The 14837-nt window shown below is 44.1% G+C and overlaps 1 protein-coding gene across 3 annotated transcripts in view; it reads right to left on the reverse strand.

Annotated features, from left to right (window-relative positions):
- Window positions 1–305: 305 nt before the first annotated feature.
- The window catches only part of LOC141147508 (uncharacterized), a 49734-nt gene continuing 35202 nt past the window's right edge, over window positions 306–14837 (reverse strand). For all 3 annotated transcript variants that reach the window (XM_073634741.1, XM_073634740.1, XM_073634742.1), the window contains 2 exons: window positions 8648–8957; window positions 306–682 (listed from right to left, as the gene is read on the reverse strand). In XM_073634741.1, coding sequence (XP_073490842.1) covers window positions 321–682; window positions 8648–8939 — 654 coding nt within the window. In that variant the 5' untranslated portion in view covers window positions 8940–8957 and the 3' untranslated portion in view covers window positions 306–320. The remainder of the gene's footprint in view (window positions 683–8647; window positions 8958–14837) is intronic.

The following is a 14837-nucleotide window of genomic DNA, read 5'->3' on the forward strand; positions in this document are numbered from 1 at the left end:
AATAGTTAGTTATTATTAGTTAGTTATTATTTCTGATTTTGGTTGTTTGAAATTTTCGAATTCTGGATTTTCACGAATTATTGAAATAATGATTACCACCTCTAAGCGAATGGAACGTAAAAAATTTAAAATTTTTCCAAAGTTACAAATTTATTCTAAATAATGAATTTCGATCAGAACAAATGACCTGAAAAAAAAACAAAAAAAACACAACAACGAAACGAAAACAAACTAATTTTTTGGCAGTGCAGATGTCTAGCTCCTATGAGTAGGGCCCTCCTGTCCTGAATTGTTTTGTACCCTTCGCAGGTGTAAATGTGCTAATTACCATGACAGTTATGGGCTGAGAAAATGTAAAAGGTAGACCTAAAATTAAACATAAAATCAAAATGTATATTACCAATCCTGCCGGAAAAAAATTGGAAGCTCCAAATTAATACGTTGTTACCTTTTTTAATTTTTGCCAAAATCTTCTCTATCTTTTCCTTAGAATGGATCCCCATGCCCTGTTGATAGGTGCCGCTACCTTCGCTCCGGTCATACTGACTCTTCTCATCTTTGTTCATGACAATTAACAACCCCGAAAGCTGATTGATTAGTGGCTGATCATGGAGCATCTGGTTGTAGACCTCCGAGTCATCAGTTTCCACGTCATCCACCAGCACGATGACCCACTCTCTTCCTGGAGGAAATGAGATTGTCTATGAAACACAGCAAACTGAATATTGTCCGGTGAGGGTTTTTCATCTACATCTACTTTAAAAGAAAAGTTTGGGAGAAAGAAAAGAAAAGGAAAGGAAAAGGAAAAGGAAAAAGGAAAAGGAAAAGAGAGGAGAGGAAAGGAGAGGAATCGAAAGGAAAGGAAAAGGAAAGGAAAGAAAGACCTAGGTGGATGCAGCATTGATACAATTCTGCATCTGTCCCTCACCCGTTCTGCAGTGAGAACTGAGAAATCAAAAACCACTGATCGCTCAGTTCTCCACCCTCCGCTCTGACTGTCAGTCAGCGGCTCTCTGCTCTCCCCTCCAGCACTCACTGGTGCGCTGGGCTGTGGACTTGGCGGGATGGACTGATTTAGGCTCTTTGCGGCTTCTCTAAAAGGCCGAGCCAGCTGCCGGTCCAGGCTTCTGGGCAAGATCCCGGCCATATGGTTGGGATCTTTTTCACAGCCTGGACTGGATTTGTGAAGTTGGCCTGGGAGCGAGCTTCAACCCACTTTTGGCTGAAAATGGTCACAGGAATGTAGAAGGAACTGCACTCCTGTGATCCATAGGAGATGTACAGCCAAAAAAGCTTTGGCCATACTTCTCCATGAAGCCCAATTGGATCTTCAGTTTAAATCAGCCAAATTTATTCCAGGTGCATAAAATAAAATATGAGTAGAGTCTTACAATCAATTTTTTTCCCAGAGAGGGTTAAAAAGCCCACCCCCTGCCAGCATGCTGCAGAGAAGGACCCTTGTTCTGTGGGAAAGCAATGGTTTCTATGCAGAGCTCCAATAAGCCCACTACTAAGTCAACCTTAAATCACTGCAATCAAAAGATCTCATGCTCTGTCACGTACCTGACAGTTGAGCCTGACGTGCAGAGGGAAGGCCTCTCATACAACCCCTGCTCAGGGACCACCGATGTTTAAACAGTGGCCGCAAGAGCGTGGTAATGCATGGGTGCCTGGATCGTCTTCCATGTGGAAGATGTGTCACCAAGGTGGACTAGCAGGTGAAACAGCAACCAGCAGATTCCGGAACAATCAGAATGCAGGCAAGGTTTGGCAACAGCATATCAAGCAGAGGAGAGATTAAACAAAGTCTACAAGGCAAGCCGGGGACAGGATAATGGATGAATGAATCAGATAAGGATCACAGGAACAGGTATATACAGGGTACAAGCTGCAGATCAGACAGCAAAGCACTAGTGCACCTGCTGCACTTATATATGGCATTTGGGCGCCAATGTTCATTGGTGAGCATGCGTGCCCATTGGCGCGTGTGCACATTATGGGATTGCGCATGTGCATTAGCCTTTGCCCTTCAGTACCAGCAATGCTTTGGCCAGCACGTCCCTGCCATGCTCTCTGTTGATTGGAAGGCTCCGTCTCAACAGGGGACATGTTGGACTACCAATGTTTTAACAATGGCTGCGAGAGCGTGGTGGTGCATGGGTGCCTGAATCGTCTTCCGTGTGCTGGATGTGTCACCAGGGTGGACCAGCAGGTTAAAACGGCAGGCTTTGGCAAGCCAGCAGATTACGGGCTGGTGGCAGCAGAAAGCAGGGACCAGGCAGGTGCATGCAGAATAGAAGAGATACAGAATGCGTGGTCAGACAAGCCAGGGTTGGTAACAGACGATCAGAAGTAGGCATAGACGGCAGGCAAAGAACGGTCAGAATGCAGGCAAGGTTCGGCAACAGGAGATCAAGCAGAGGAGAGATTAAGCAAAGTCAACAAGGCAAGCCAGGGACAGGATAATGGATAGCAAATGTAGTCAGAGGAAGCCAGGTCAAACACAGGAATCAGATAAGGATTACAAGAACAGGTATATACAGGGTACAAGCTGCAGATCAGACAGCAAAGCACTAGTGAACCTGCTGCACTTATATGTGGCATTTGGATGCCAAAGTTCATTGGTGTGGGTGTGCATTATGGGCACTTGTGGGATCGCGCCTGCGCATGAGCATTAGGATTCGCCCTTCTGTACCAGCAATGCTATGGCCAGCATGTCCCTGCCACGCTCTCTGCAGATTGGAAAGCTCTGACTCAACAGGGGACATGTTGGACCTCTGCAGAGAGAACACGGCTTCTGCACAGAAAGGCTTTTTCACACAGGCTGTGGCTGCTTTCTAAAAAAAACTGCATGCCTATGAATGAAATGAGAATTAATAAAATGTCCTCTGAATATTTTATATAGGAAAAGTGGCTGCCTCCAGCTTGAGTCACATGACTAAAGCCTAGACATTGGTCATGTGGTCTTCACCAGTTAATTTTCTTAAAGTAGCCACAGGCTGAGCAGAAAAGCCTGTCCCCTGCCAGCATGCTGCAGATAAGGATCCTTGTCCTCTGTGGGAAAGCAGCGGTCTCTCTGCAGAGGTCTGAAACACCACCTGCTGCTTCAGGCCTATAAAACTGTAATCAGAAATTCTCATGCTCTCTGCTGATTGGAGTGCTCTGCCACAATGGGGGGGGGGGGGGGTATTGGACCTCTGCATTCACGTATAAGGAAAGGTTCCTTCTCTGCACCATGCTGGCAAGGAGATAGGCTTTTCTATCAAAAACGGTAAGCCTATGAATGAAATGTGAGTTACTAAAAAAAAACCCCTATCATGTAGGAAAATAGCCTCACTCGAGCAGAAGTCATGTGACCAGTGCCTTGACATTGGTCATGGTCACATGGTCTCCATCTCTACAACAGCAAAACCTTGAAAGCAATGCCGGGGCCACTGAGAAACTTCTCTTCTAGGTTCTTCCAGCAGGCAGTACATTATCTACGTCTGAGTCTGGTGTTGGTTACCAGAATCTGAAGGAAATTGCTGAATTCACAGGAAATGGTGAACATAACACATTGTAGATAATGTATACAGCGTTAGTGTCGGTTCATACATGGGTGACTTGTCAGACGACTCAGCCACCCGATGATTCCGCTCCGTTCTGTACTATGGAACCGTTCTAATGGGAGCGTCTCAAGTCGCTCCGACTTAAAAAAAGGTTCCTGTACTACTTTGGAATGACTTCAGGGCGACTTGCATTGACTTCTATACAGAAGTCACTTTGCAAAGTCGCTGAAGTGGCGTGCAGATCACCTTGCATAGACGTGCTGTAAGTCGGCTTGCCCCTGTGTGAACCGGCACTTAACCACTTCAGCCCTGGAGGATTTTACCCCCTTTCTGATCACAGCATTTTTTGCAATTCGGCACTGCACCGCTTTAACTGACAATTTTGCGGTCGTGCAACGTTGTATCCAAACGGCCGGTTTCGTCAGTGCATTCTGACATCATCAGGGATCGTACGAACAGACACTCCGCCTCCTTAAATACACACATCAATCAAAGGCATCCCATCCGGTGACATCCCGCCTCGCAGAGGGATTAACCAAAATTGAAAAATAAAATTAAAGGAAACACTGCCACCTTGTGGCCAGCAAGCAGAATACGGTTATAAAATTATTAGGACATCTAAACTGCCATCTTGTGGATATATGCCAGATTACACAACTGAATAAAGTGTCATTTTATGAATAAATCAGGATACAAAAATAAATAGATAAAAAAAATTAAATAAATATAGTGAAATAAATAAAATGAAGTAAAATATATAAATAAAATAATGGAATTAAATAGATTCAAAATTAAAATTATTACCTAAATTTGGAGGAGATATAAGAAGAATATAAAGGGATGAGACCGGAATGGATTACCCCTACACAATCTGTATGGATATGAATCAATAATTGGACAGATAACAATTTAGATCAATGTCGACATTGATACCTGCCAGAGTAAGTGTATTCAATCGATAAATCCATTCCGTTTCGTTTTTGGATATTCTCTGAACCATATTTCCTCCCCTCCAATCAGCATCCAGTTTGTCAATCCCAAAAAATCTAGCCAAGCTAGGATCCTGCCGATGGTGGATTCTAAAATGGTTAGAGAGACTGTGTTTGGGGAAACCGTTTTTAATATTTGTGAGGTGTTCATTGATACGTGTGCAGAGGTTTCTCTTGGTACATCCGTCGTACTGCAACCCGCATGGGCAAATAATGAGGTACGTGACATAGGTAGATTTGAAGGTGCTGAATTTGCCTATTTTGTAGTCTTTGCCCGTGCTGAAGGATGTGAAGTGTTCTACTTTTCTCATATTATTCCTAGTTACCGTATTTATCGGCATATAACACGCACTTTTTTCCCCTGAAAATCAGGGGTAAATCGTGGGTGCGTGTTATAGGCCGATCCCCGCCGATTTTGTGTGATCGGAGCGATCGCGCCAATTGCCGCGATCGCCGCCGACATACACAGCCGTGGGTAGATTCAAATATGGCGCCGAGACTGCAGGGATTCGTCGGAGCCGAGATACACATACCCGAGTGTTCTCGGCTTTTTTCGGTGCCGCCGTCACGCCCAGTCCCGCCCTTGGACCTGTGTTATGTCCATCATAGGGCGGGACTGGGCGTGACTGTGAGCTGCACCGAAAAAAGCCGACAACACTCGGGTATGTGTATCTCGGCTCCGACGAATCCCTGCAGTCTCGGCGCCATATTTGAATCTACACACGGCTGTGTATGTCGGCGGCCAGTGCACAAAGCTGCACTGACATGGCTGCACTGAGGCAAAGCTGCATGGGCAAACCTGCACTGACAAAGCTGCCCTGGGGCAAGGCTGCACTGGGGCAAAGCTGCACTGGGGCAAAGCTGCACTGACAAAGCTGCACTGGGGCAAGGCTGCACTGACAAAGCTGCACTGACACTGAAAAGGCTGCAGATGGACAGATAAGGCTGCATCGATGGGCATTTTAATGTAAGTTTTTTTCCCTTAAACTTCCCTCCTAAAAGTTTTTTTTCCTTAAAATTCCCTCCTAAACTTTGGGTGCGTGTTATACGCCGGCACGTGTTATACGCCAATAAATACGGTAATTTGCAGGCTTTACAATTCCTACAATAAAAAAAACCCTTTGAGATCCAAGAAAGTGGGAGCTCTCCTGGGGGGGGGGGTTAATACATTCGGGGCTAGTTTATTTCGTAAATTCGGTGCACGCCCATAGATGAACCTAGGACATTCTGGTAGGAAGCTAGACAAAGTCCTGTCTCCCAGCAAAACTGGCCAGTGTTTTGAAAAAATGTTATAGTCCCTATTGAAACTAGTCAGAAAAGGAACATAGTCCAGTTCACATTTCTCTTTGGTATTATCTTTCAAGAGTTGATCCCCATCCATCCATGAAATAAGTAATTGGGTGGCCCTGAGATCTTTTTCCCGGTACCCTTTTTCTTTGAATCTGTCAACCAATAGATTAGATTGAGACATGTAATCTGACATTGAATCACAATTACATCTAATCCTTAGTAGTTGCCCCTTAGGTATCCCTTTGAGCCAGTTCGGATGATGGCAGCTGGCCGTGGGTATAAAACTATATTTCTACCGGTGCTCTTGAACTAAACACATTTGAGGTGCTCATTGATACTGAGAATTTTGTACGTAAATTTAATATCAAAAAACATTTTGCAGAGAAACGAGTTCTTAACACTCAGCCTATAGAATCAGAATATCAACACAGCGGATTGAGAAATCAATCAGTCTTTAATCCCAAAAAGTAATCTAATCATTTTCTCGAGACGTTTAAAAGTATGGTTGAGCAAGATATTCCCCAAGTACCCTCAGATGCAAGCCGTCTGGTCCCGGTGATTTATTAATGTTAAGTTTCCCAAGTCTTTTTCTAATTCTGTCCTCTGTTAGCCATGGAGGTGCTTCTTGTGTTGTGTCATGAGGATAAACACTGCAGTTTTGGTTACTGAAGCCCCCCGATTCACTCGTGAAGACTGAGGAGAAGAATAAATTCAATGCCTTCCCCATCTCCCAATCCTTTGTAACCAGATGTCCTTCCTCATTCTTTATGGGGCCAATACGGTCCGTCCTCCCTCTTTTACTGTTTACAAACCTAAAGAATTTCTTGGGATTTTTTTTTGCTCTCCTCCCCTATGTGTCTTTCGTGTTCTATCTTATGCCGCGTACACACGAGCGGACTTTACGGCGGACTTTGCCCGGCGGACTGGATTTCGTCGGACAATTCGATGTGTGTGGGCTCCAGCGGACTTTGTTTTCTCAAAAGTTGGACGGACTTAGATTTTAAACTTGTTTAAAATTTATCCGTTGAAATCGAGTCCGGTCGAAAAGTCCGCTCGTCTGTATGCTAGTTCGACGGACAAAAAGGCACGCTAGGGCAGCTATTGGCTACTGGCTATGAACTTCCTTGTTTTAGTCCGGTCGTACGTCATCACGTACGAATTCGACGGACTTTGGTGGATTGTGTGTAGGCAAGTCCGTTCATTCACAAAGTCCGTCGGAAAGTACGTCGAAAAATCCGCCGGGCAAAGTCCGCCGTAAAGTCCGACCGTGTGTACGCGGCATTAGCCACCCTTACATTTCTTGTTGCATTCTTTGTAAAGTCTGAATGCTGATGATGATCCCTCAGCCTTATATTTTTTGAAGGCCTTCTCCTTTGCTTTTTATATGCTTTTTTACATTGGAGTTAAGCCACCCAGGACTCTGTTTGCTCTTTTAAATTTATTACCCAATGGGATGCACTAGCTAATGCCCTTATTTAATATGCTCTTAAAGCAAACCCATCTCTCTTTCGTGTTCTTTATTTCTAAGATTTTATCCTAATTTGTAACCAGATGTCCTTTCTCATTCTTTATGGGGCCAATATGGTCCGTCCTCCCTTTTTTACTGTTTACATACTTAAAGAATTTCCTGGAATTTTTTTTGCTCTCCTCCGCTATGTGTCTTTCATGTTCTATCTTAGCCACCCGTGTTAGCTGGCCTTCCCCATATAGACCCTACAGGAGGGGGAGGATCTATGCATACAGGATCAAAGAGCCTTTTTACACAATGCGGAAGATTAACCCCTAACGTTCCACAGTGAGTACAACAAGCATGCTATGCTGCATATACAGACTCGTTTTTACTGTTGTGGGTTTAGTGACACTTTAAACGGGTTGTAAAGGTGAAAAAACTTCGACCAAACTGCCGCCCCCAGCCCCCCAGTTTTACTTACCTGACCCCTCGAAAGTCAGTCGCTCGCTCCCGACATCCATTTCGCCGCTCAGCCTGGCCGCTGATTGGCTACAGTGGATGGATTGAAAGCAGCGCAGCCATTGGCTTGCGCTGCTGTCAATCACATCCAATGACGCGGCGCGCCGGGGGGCGGGACCGAGTGATACAGTGAGCGACTATAGCCGCCGGCTGTATCATGGGAGCGCGCCCGCAAGAACTAACCATCATGCGAGGGAGCTTGCATTAAGGTGGTTAGTTCTCTCGGGGAGGAGCTGAAACAGCCGCCGAGGGACCCCAGAAGACCAGGTTCGGGGCCACTCTGTGCAAAACGAGCTGAACAGTGAAGGTAAGTATAACATGTTTGGTTTTTTTTTTGTTTGTTATTACCTTTACAACCCCTTTAATGTTACTTTGTATCTCTCCAACTTCTGCCTGAACAATGTTTCTCCGTAAATAAGAGAGAGAGAGAAAGAAAGAAAAAAAAGAAAATTATTATACTGTATATAATTTTTATCATGTATTCATGATGGTGACAGTTTAAGAGAATTGCAGTTAGATCATATCTGTCACATGGAACACACCAGATAACATTTCTGAGTTTATATTTCTGCTTATCAATCTAGTAATACTCTTGTCCTGTATGTCGGGTGTAATTCTCAGTATCAGTTCCTATTCTGTATGTATGGACTCTGCACAGGAATACTTCTCTTGTCCTGTATGTCGGGTGTAATTCTCGGTATCTGTTCCTATTCTGTATGTATGGACTCTGCACAGTACCACTTCTCTTGTCCTGTGTGTCGGGTGTAATTCTCGGTATCTGTTCTTATTCTGTATGTATGGACTCTGCACAGTACCACTTCCCTCACTGTAATTCTCAGTATCAGCCTCACCCAGTTTCTCGGACAGATGTCTCAGCTCCTGGTCGTACAACGAATCGGTGACGTCAGTGACATTCAGCCGTCCTCTCTTCTTGGTGTGATACAGAATGGCGAAGTTGCACTTGTTGATCTCCTGGGCCAGCTGAGCGGAGTGACCGCACACGGTGTTGGACACAAGGACTGTGCGGACATCTTGGACCACTGATCGGAACTGCGGTGATAGCAGCTGGTCGATGAGCCACTGGTACGTCTCATCGGACTCTCTGGAGAAGATCCCCACCATCACTTTCTTGCACAGACCCATCGCTGGTCCTTACTGAGCCTGGGGGGGGGGGGGAGATCAGACAGTCACATATTACAACATTCAGGAAATGCTGACACTGCACTTTGTGTGCCAATCATTGGCTGGCAGGGAGAGGCATTAACCCCTTCATGGCTGAGAGGTCATCAAATATGTGACCAGAGAATTTTTGTTTTTATTTCTCAGATGGTTGTTCTTCTGTCTGTCTTCCTCTGCTGCAGGGACAGAAAAGGAAGACAGAGTCTCACTGCACAGCAAAATGTAAGGAGAAGTCCAGACAAGGCAATTTTTAATTACTACAGTGATGATTATTATTATTATTATTATTATTATTATATTATTATACAGGATTTATATAGCGCCGACAGTTTACGCAGCGCTTTACAACAACATTAGGGCAGACAGTACAAGTGCAATACAATTCAATACAGGAGGAATCAGAGGGCCCTGCTCGTTAGAGCTTACAATCTAGGAGGGAGGGTCGAGTTATACAAAAGGGTAATAGCTGTGGGGGATGAGCTAATGGAGAAAATAATGCAGTTGTTAGATGGAGGCAGGATAGGCTTCTCTGAAGAGGAAAGTCTTCAGGGATCGCCTAAAAGTGGATAAATTTGGAGACAGTCTGACAGATTGGGGTAGGGAATTCCAGAGGATGGGCGAGGCACGGGAGAAGTCCTGGAGGCGGATATGGGAGGAGGTGATGAGGGAGCTAGAGAGCAGGAGATCTTGGGAGGAACGGAGATGGCGTTTAGGTTGGTATTTTGAGACTAGGTTAGTGATGTAGCTGGGGGCAGAGTTGTGGATGGCTTTGAAACTTATTGTTAGTATTTTGAATTTAATTCATTGGGTGAGTGGCAGCCAATGGAGGGATTGGCAGAGAGGGGTAGCAGACACTGATCGGTTTGTAAGGTGGATGAGTCTGGCAGCAGCATTCATGATGGACTGAAGGGGGGATAGTCTATTTAAAAGGTAAGCCAATGAGGAGTGAGTTGCAGTAGTCAAGGCGAGAGATAACCAGGGAGTGAATCAGGAGCTTTGTAGTTTCACTGGTTAGAAAGGGACGTAGTTTAACCACTTCAGCCCCGGAAGGATTTACCCCCTTCCTGACCAGAGCACTTTTTACAATTTGGCACTGCGTCGCTTTAACTGCTAATTGCGCGGTCATGCAATGCTGTAACCAAACAAAATTTGCGTCCTTTTCTTCCCACAAATAGAGCTTTCTTTTGATGGTATTTGATCACCTCTGCCGTTTTTATTTTTTGCGCTATACACGGAAAAAGACCGAAAATTTTGAAAAAAAATGATATTTTCTACTTTTTGTTCTAAAAAAAATCCAATAAACTCAATTTTAGTCATACATTTAGGCCAAAATGTATTTGGCCACATGTCTTTGGTAAAAAAAATGTCAATAAGTGTATATTTATTGGTTTGCGCAAAAGTTATAGCGCCTACAAACTAGGGTACATTTTCTGGAATTTACACAGTCTTTAATTTATGACTGCCTATGTCATTTCTTGAGGTGCTAAAATGACAGGGCAGTACAAAACCCCCACAAATGACCCCATTTTGGAAAGTAGACACCCCAAGGAAATTGCTGAGAGGCATGTTGAGCCCATTGAATATTCATTTTTTTTGTCCCAAGTGATTGAAAAAAAAAAAAAAAAAAATTACAAAAAGTTGTCACTAAATGATATATTGCTTACACAGGCCATGGGCATATGTGGAATTGCACCCCAAAATACATTTAGCTGCTTCTCCTGAGTATGGGGATACCACATGTGTGGGACTTTTTGGGAGCCTAGCCGCATACGGGGCCCCGAAAACCAATCACTGCCTTCAGGATTTCTAAGGGCGTACATTTTTGATTTTACTCCTCACTACCTATCACAGTTTTGAAGGCCATAAAATGCCCAGATGGCATAAAACCCCCCCAAATGACCCCATTTTGGAAAGTAGACACCCCAAGCTATTTGCTGAGAGGCATGTTGAGTCCATGGAATATTTTATATTTTGACACAAGTTGCGGGAAAGTGACAATTTTTTTTTTTTTTTTTTTTTTTTTGCACAAAGTTGTCACTAAATGATATATTGCTCACACAGGTCATGGGCATATGTGGAATTGCACCCCAAAATACATTCTGCTGCTTCTCTTGAGTACGGGGATACCACATGTGTGGGACTTTTTAGGAGCCTAGCCGCGTACGGGACCCCGAAAACCAATCACCGCCTTCAGGATTTCTAAGGGTGTACATTTTTGATTTCACTCTTCACTGCCTATCACAGTTTCGGAGGCCATGGAATGCCCAGGTGGCACAAACCCCCCCCAAATGACCCCATTTTGGAAAGTAGACACCCCAAGCTATTTGCTGAGAGGCATGGTGAGTATTTTGCAGCTCTCATTTGTTTTTGAAAATGAAGAAAGACAAAAAAAAAAATTTTTTTTTTCTTTTTTTAATTTTCAAAACTTTGTGACAAAAAGTGAGGTCTGCAAAATACTCACTATACCTCTCAGCAAATAGCTTGGGGTGTCTACTTTCCAAAATGGGGTCATTTGGGGGGGTTGTGCCACCTGGGCATTCCATGGCCTCCGAGACTGTGATAGGCAGTGAAGAGTGAAATCAAAAATTTACGCCCTTAGAAAGCCTGAAGGCGGTGCTTGGTTTTCGGGGTCCCATACGTGGCTAGGCTCCCAAAAAGTCTCACACATGTGGTAATGTGGTATCCCCGTACTCAGGAGAAGCAACAGAATGTATTTTGGGGTGTAATTTCACATATTCCCATAGCATGTTTGAGCAATATATCATTTAGTGACAACTTTGTGCAAAAAAAAAAAAAATAATAATAATTTGTCTCTTTCCCGCAACTTGTGTCACAATATAAAATATTCCATGGACTCGACATGCCTCTCAGTAAATAGCTTGGGGTGTCTACTTTCCAAAATGGGGTCATTTGGGGGGGTCCTGGCATTTTATGCACAACATTTAGAAGCTTATGTCACACATCACCCACTCTTCTAACCACTTGAAGACAAAGCCCTTTCTGACACTTTTTGATTACATGAAAAAATTATTTTTTTTTGCAAGAAAATTACTTTGAACCCCCAAACATTATATATTTTTTTAAAGCAAATGCCCTACAGATTAAAATGGTGGGTGTTTAATTTTTTTTTTTCACACAGTATTTGCGCAGCGATTTTTCAAACGCATTTTTTGGGGAAAAAACACACTTTTTTACATTTTAATGCACTAAAACACACTATATTGCCCAAATGTTTGATGAAATAAAAAAGATGATCTTAGGCCGAGTACATGGATACCAAACATGACATGCTTTACAATTGCGCACAAACGTGCAGTGACAACAAAATAAATACATTTTTAAAAGCCTTTAAAAGCCTTTACAGGTTATCACTTTAGATTTACAGAGGAGGTCTACTGCTAAAATTACTGCCCTCGATCTGACCGTCGCGGTGATACCTCACATGCATGGTGCAATTGCTGTTTACATTTGACGCCAGACCGACGCTTGCGTTCGCCTTAGCGCGAGAGCAGGGGGGACAGGGGTGCTTTTTTTTTTTTTTTTTTTTCTCTTTATTATTTTTTTGCTTTTTTATCTTATTTTAAAACTGTTCCTTTCATTTTTTTTTTTTTAATCATTTTTATTGTTATCTCAGGGAATGTAAATATCCCCTATGATAGCAATAGGTAGTGACAGGTACTCTTTTTTGAAAAAATTGGGGTCTATTAGACCCTAGATCTCTCCTCTGCCCTCAAAGCATCTGACCACACCAAGATCGGTATGATAAAATGCTTTCCCAATTTCCCAATGGCGCTATTTACATCCGGCGAAATCTAAGTCATAAAATGCTCGTAGCTTCCAGTTTCTTAGGCCATAGAGATGTTTGGAGCCACTCTGGTCTCTGATCAGCTCTATGGTCAGCTGGCTGAATCACCGGCTGCATTCTCAGGTTCCCTGTTGAGACAGGAGAGCCAGAGAAAAACACGGAAGACGGTGGGGGGGGGGGAGCATTCTCTCCCACTGCTTGTAAAAGCAGTCTAGAGGCTAATTAGCCGCTAGGATTGCTTTTACATGAAAGCCGACCGCTGGCTGAAAAGAATGATACCAAGATGATACCTAAACCTGCAAGCATCATTCTGGTATAACCACTCAAAGTCGTGAATGCTGTACCTGAAGACAAAAATATGGTTAACAATAAAGCACAGTAAACGGTAAAGTATAAAAAATTGCAGACCTGAAAAGCAAACATGATAAAACATAATAACAATAAAACATTGCAGAATAGAATACAGTAAAAAAGAGCAGAACAATAGAGAGAATAGAGAGAGAGAGAATAGAGAGAGAACAATAAAACGACAACTATTATTTTTTATTTTATATTTTTGTTTGTGTTTTTTTTTTTTTTTTTTTTTACACTTTTTTTGTAACTGTAACTTTTATAACTGTAACCGGTTCCAGGTTCGGGTCTCTCAAAATGCGATGGCATCTTGGGAGACCCTGTGAAAGTGTGTCCTAGTCTGTGCAATGCTGTACCCTACGCTAATACTCAACTAGTGAATGGTAGCGTTCAAAACATTCACCAATGCAAAGACCAGGATTGTCAGGACAGGAGGGACAATAATAGCGGGTGTCACGCCTATATCCGCGCTTGCTGCAGACACAACATCTTTTTTGGGGGGGTTCGTTGGGTAGGGGTACTCGGGAGGACATAAAAATGCCTCTCATGCAGCCGACTGCATTTGGTTGGGGATGTGAATGGGGGAAGTACGGGCGCTGCAGAAGTGGTGGGTTCCCAATTAGGATTGGCGAATGCAGCAGGAAGGGCACTATGGGCACGACGGGCCTGTGTTTGTCTTCTTGGTGGCAGCGGGACACTATTTGTGCTTGCCACCTCACCAGCTTGAACTGCACTTATGGGACTCGCCACGTCACCAAGTGTTACTGCAGTGCTGGTTTGACTACGACCGGGGTGTACTAGGCCGCTGGCGCTTGCCAGTTCACCAAAACGCTACCAAAAAAACTGTTAACGATCGCAGGGATCAGGCCTGACTCTGCGAACGCTGCAGTTATGCATTTAGTGTTTTGTAAGTGACAGTGATCGATCGATACTGCACTTGGGTGGGCTGGGCTGGGCCGGGCGGAGGGGCAAAACGCAGGTGCTAGCAGGTATCTGGGCTGATCCCGCTAACACTGCGTTTTTGGGAACCCTAAACTGCTGGGGACGCCAGTATAGATCTGATCGGATCAGATATTGATCAGTTCAGATACTATACCACTAAGGGAGGTGTACGGTGCGTGGGTGTTAGCGCTACTGGCACTAACCTGACGCTGCCTGGGGCTGGTGCTTGCCAGTTCACCAAAATGCTACCAAAAAAACTGTTAGCGATCGCAGGGATCAGGCCTGACTCTGCGAACGCTGCAGTTATGCGTTTAGTGTTTTGTAAGTGACAGTGATCGATCGATACTGCACTTGGGTGGGCTGGGCCGAGCTGGGCGGAGGGGCAAAATGCAGGTGCTAGCAGGTATCTGGGCTGATCCCGCTAACACTGTGTTTTTGGGAACCCTAAACTGCTGGGGACGCTAGTATAGATCTGATCGGATCAGATATTGATCTGTACAGATACTATACCACTAAGGGAGGCGTATGCTGCGTGCGTGGGTGTTAGCGGTACTGGCGCTAATCTGACGCTGCCTGGGGCGACGCATATCACCGTCGGGTGATCAGGGGGCTAAATCTTTATTCGGTAATAAACGGCGGGTCCCCTGACACTATAAAAAATAAACAAACTAACCAGCGTCACCCGTAACGGTTATACAGTGATCAGTGGTGAAAGGGTTAACTAGGGGGCAATCAAGGGGTTAAAACATTTATTAGTTAGTATA

This window comes from Aquarana catesbeiana, linkage group LG06, assembly GCF_042186555.1.
Source record: "Aquarana catesbeiana isolate 2022-GZ linkage group LG06, ASM4218655v1, whole genome shotgun sequence".
In the NCBI taxonomy this organism is placed as follows: domain Eukaryota; kingdom Metazoa; phylum Chordata; class Amphibia; order Anura; family Ranidae; genus Aquarana; species Aquarana catesbeiana.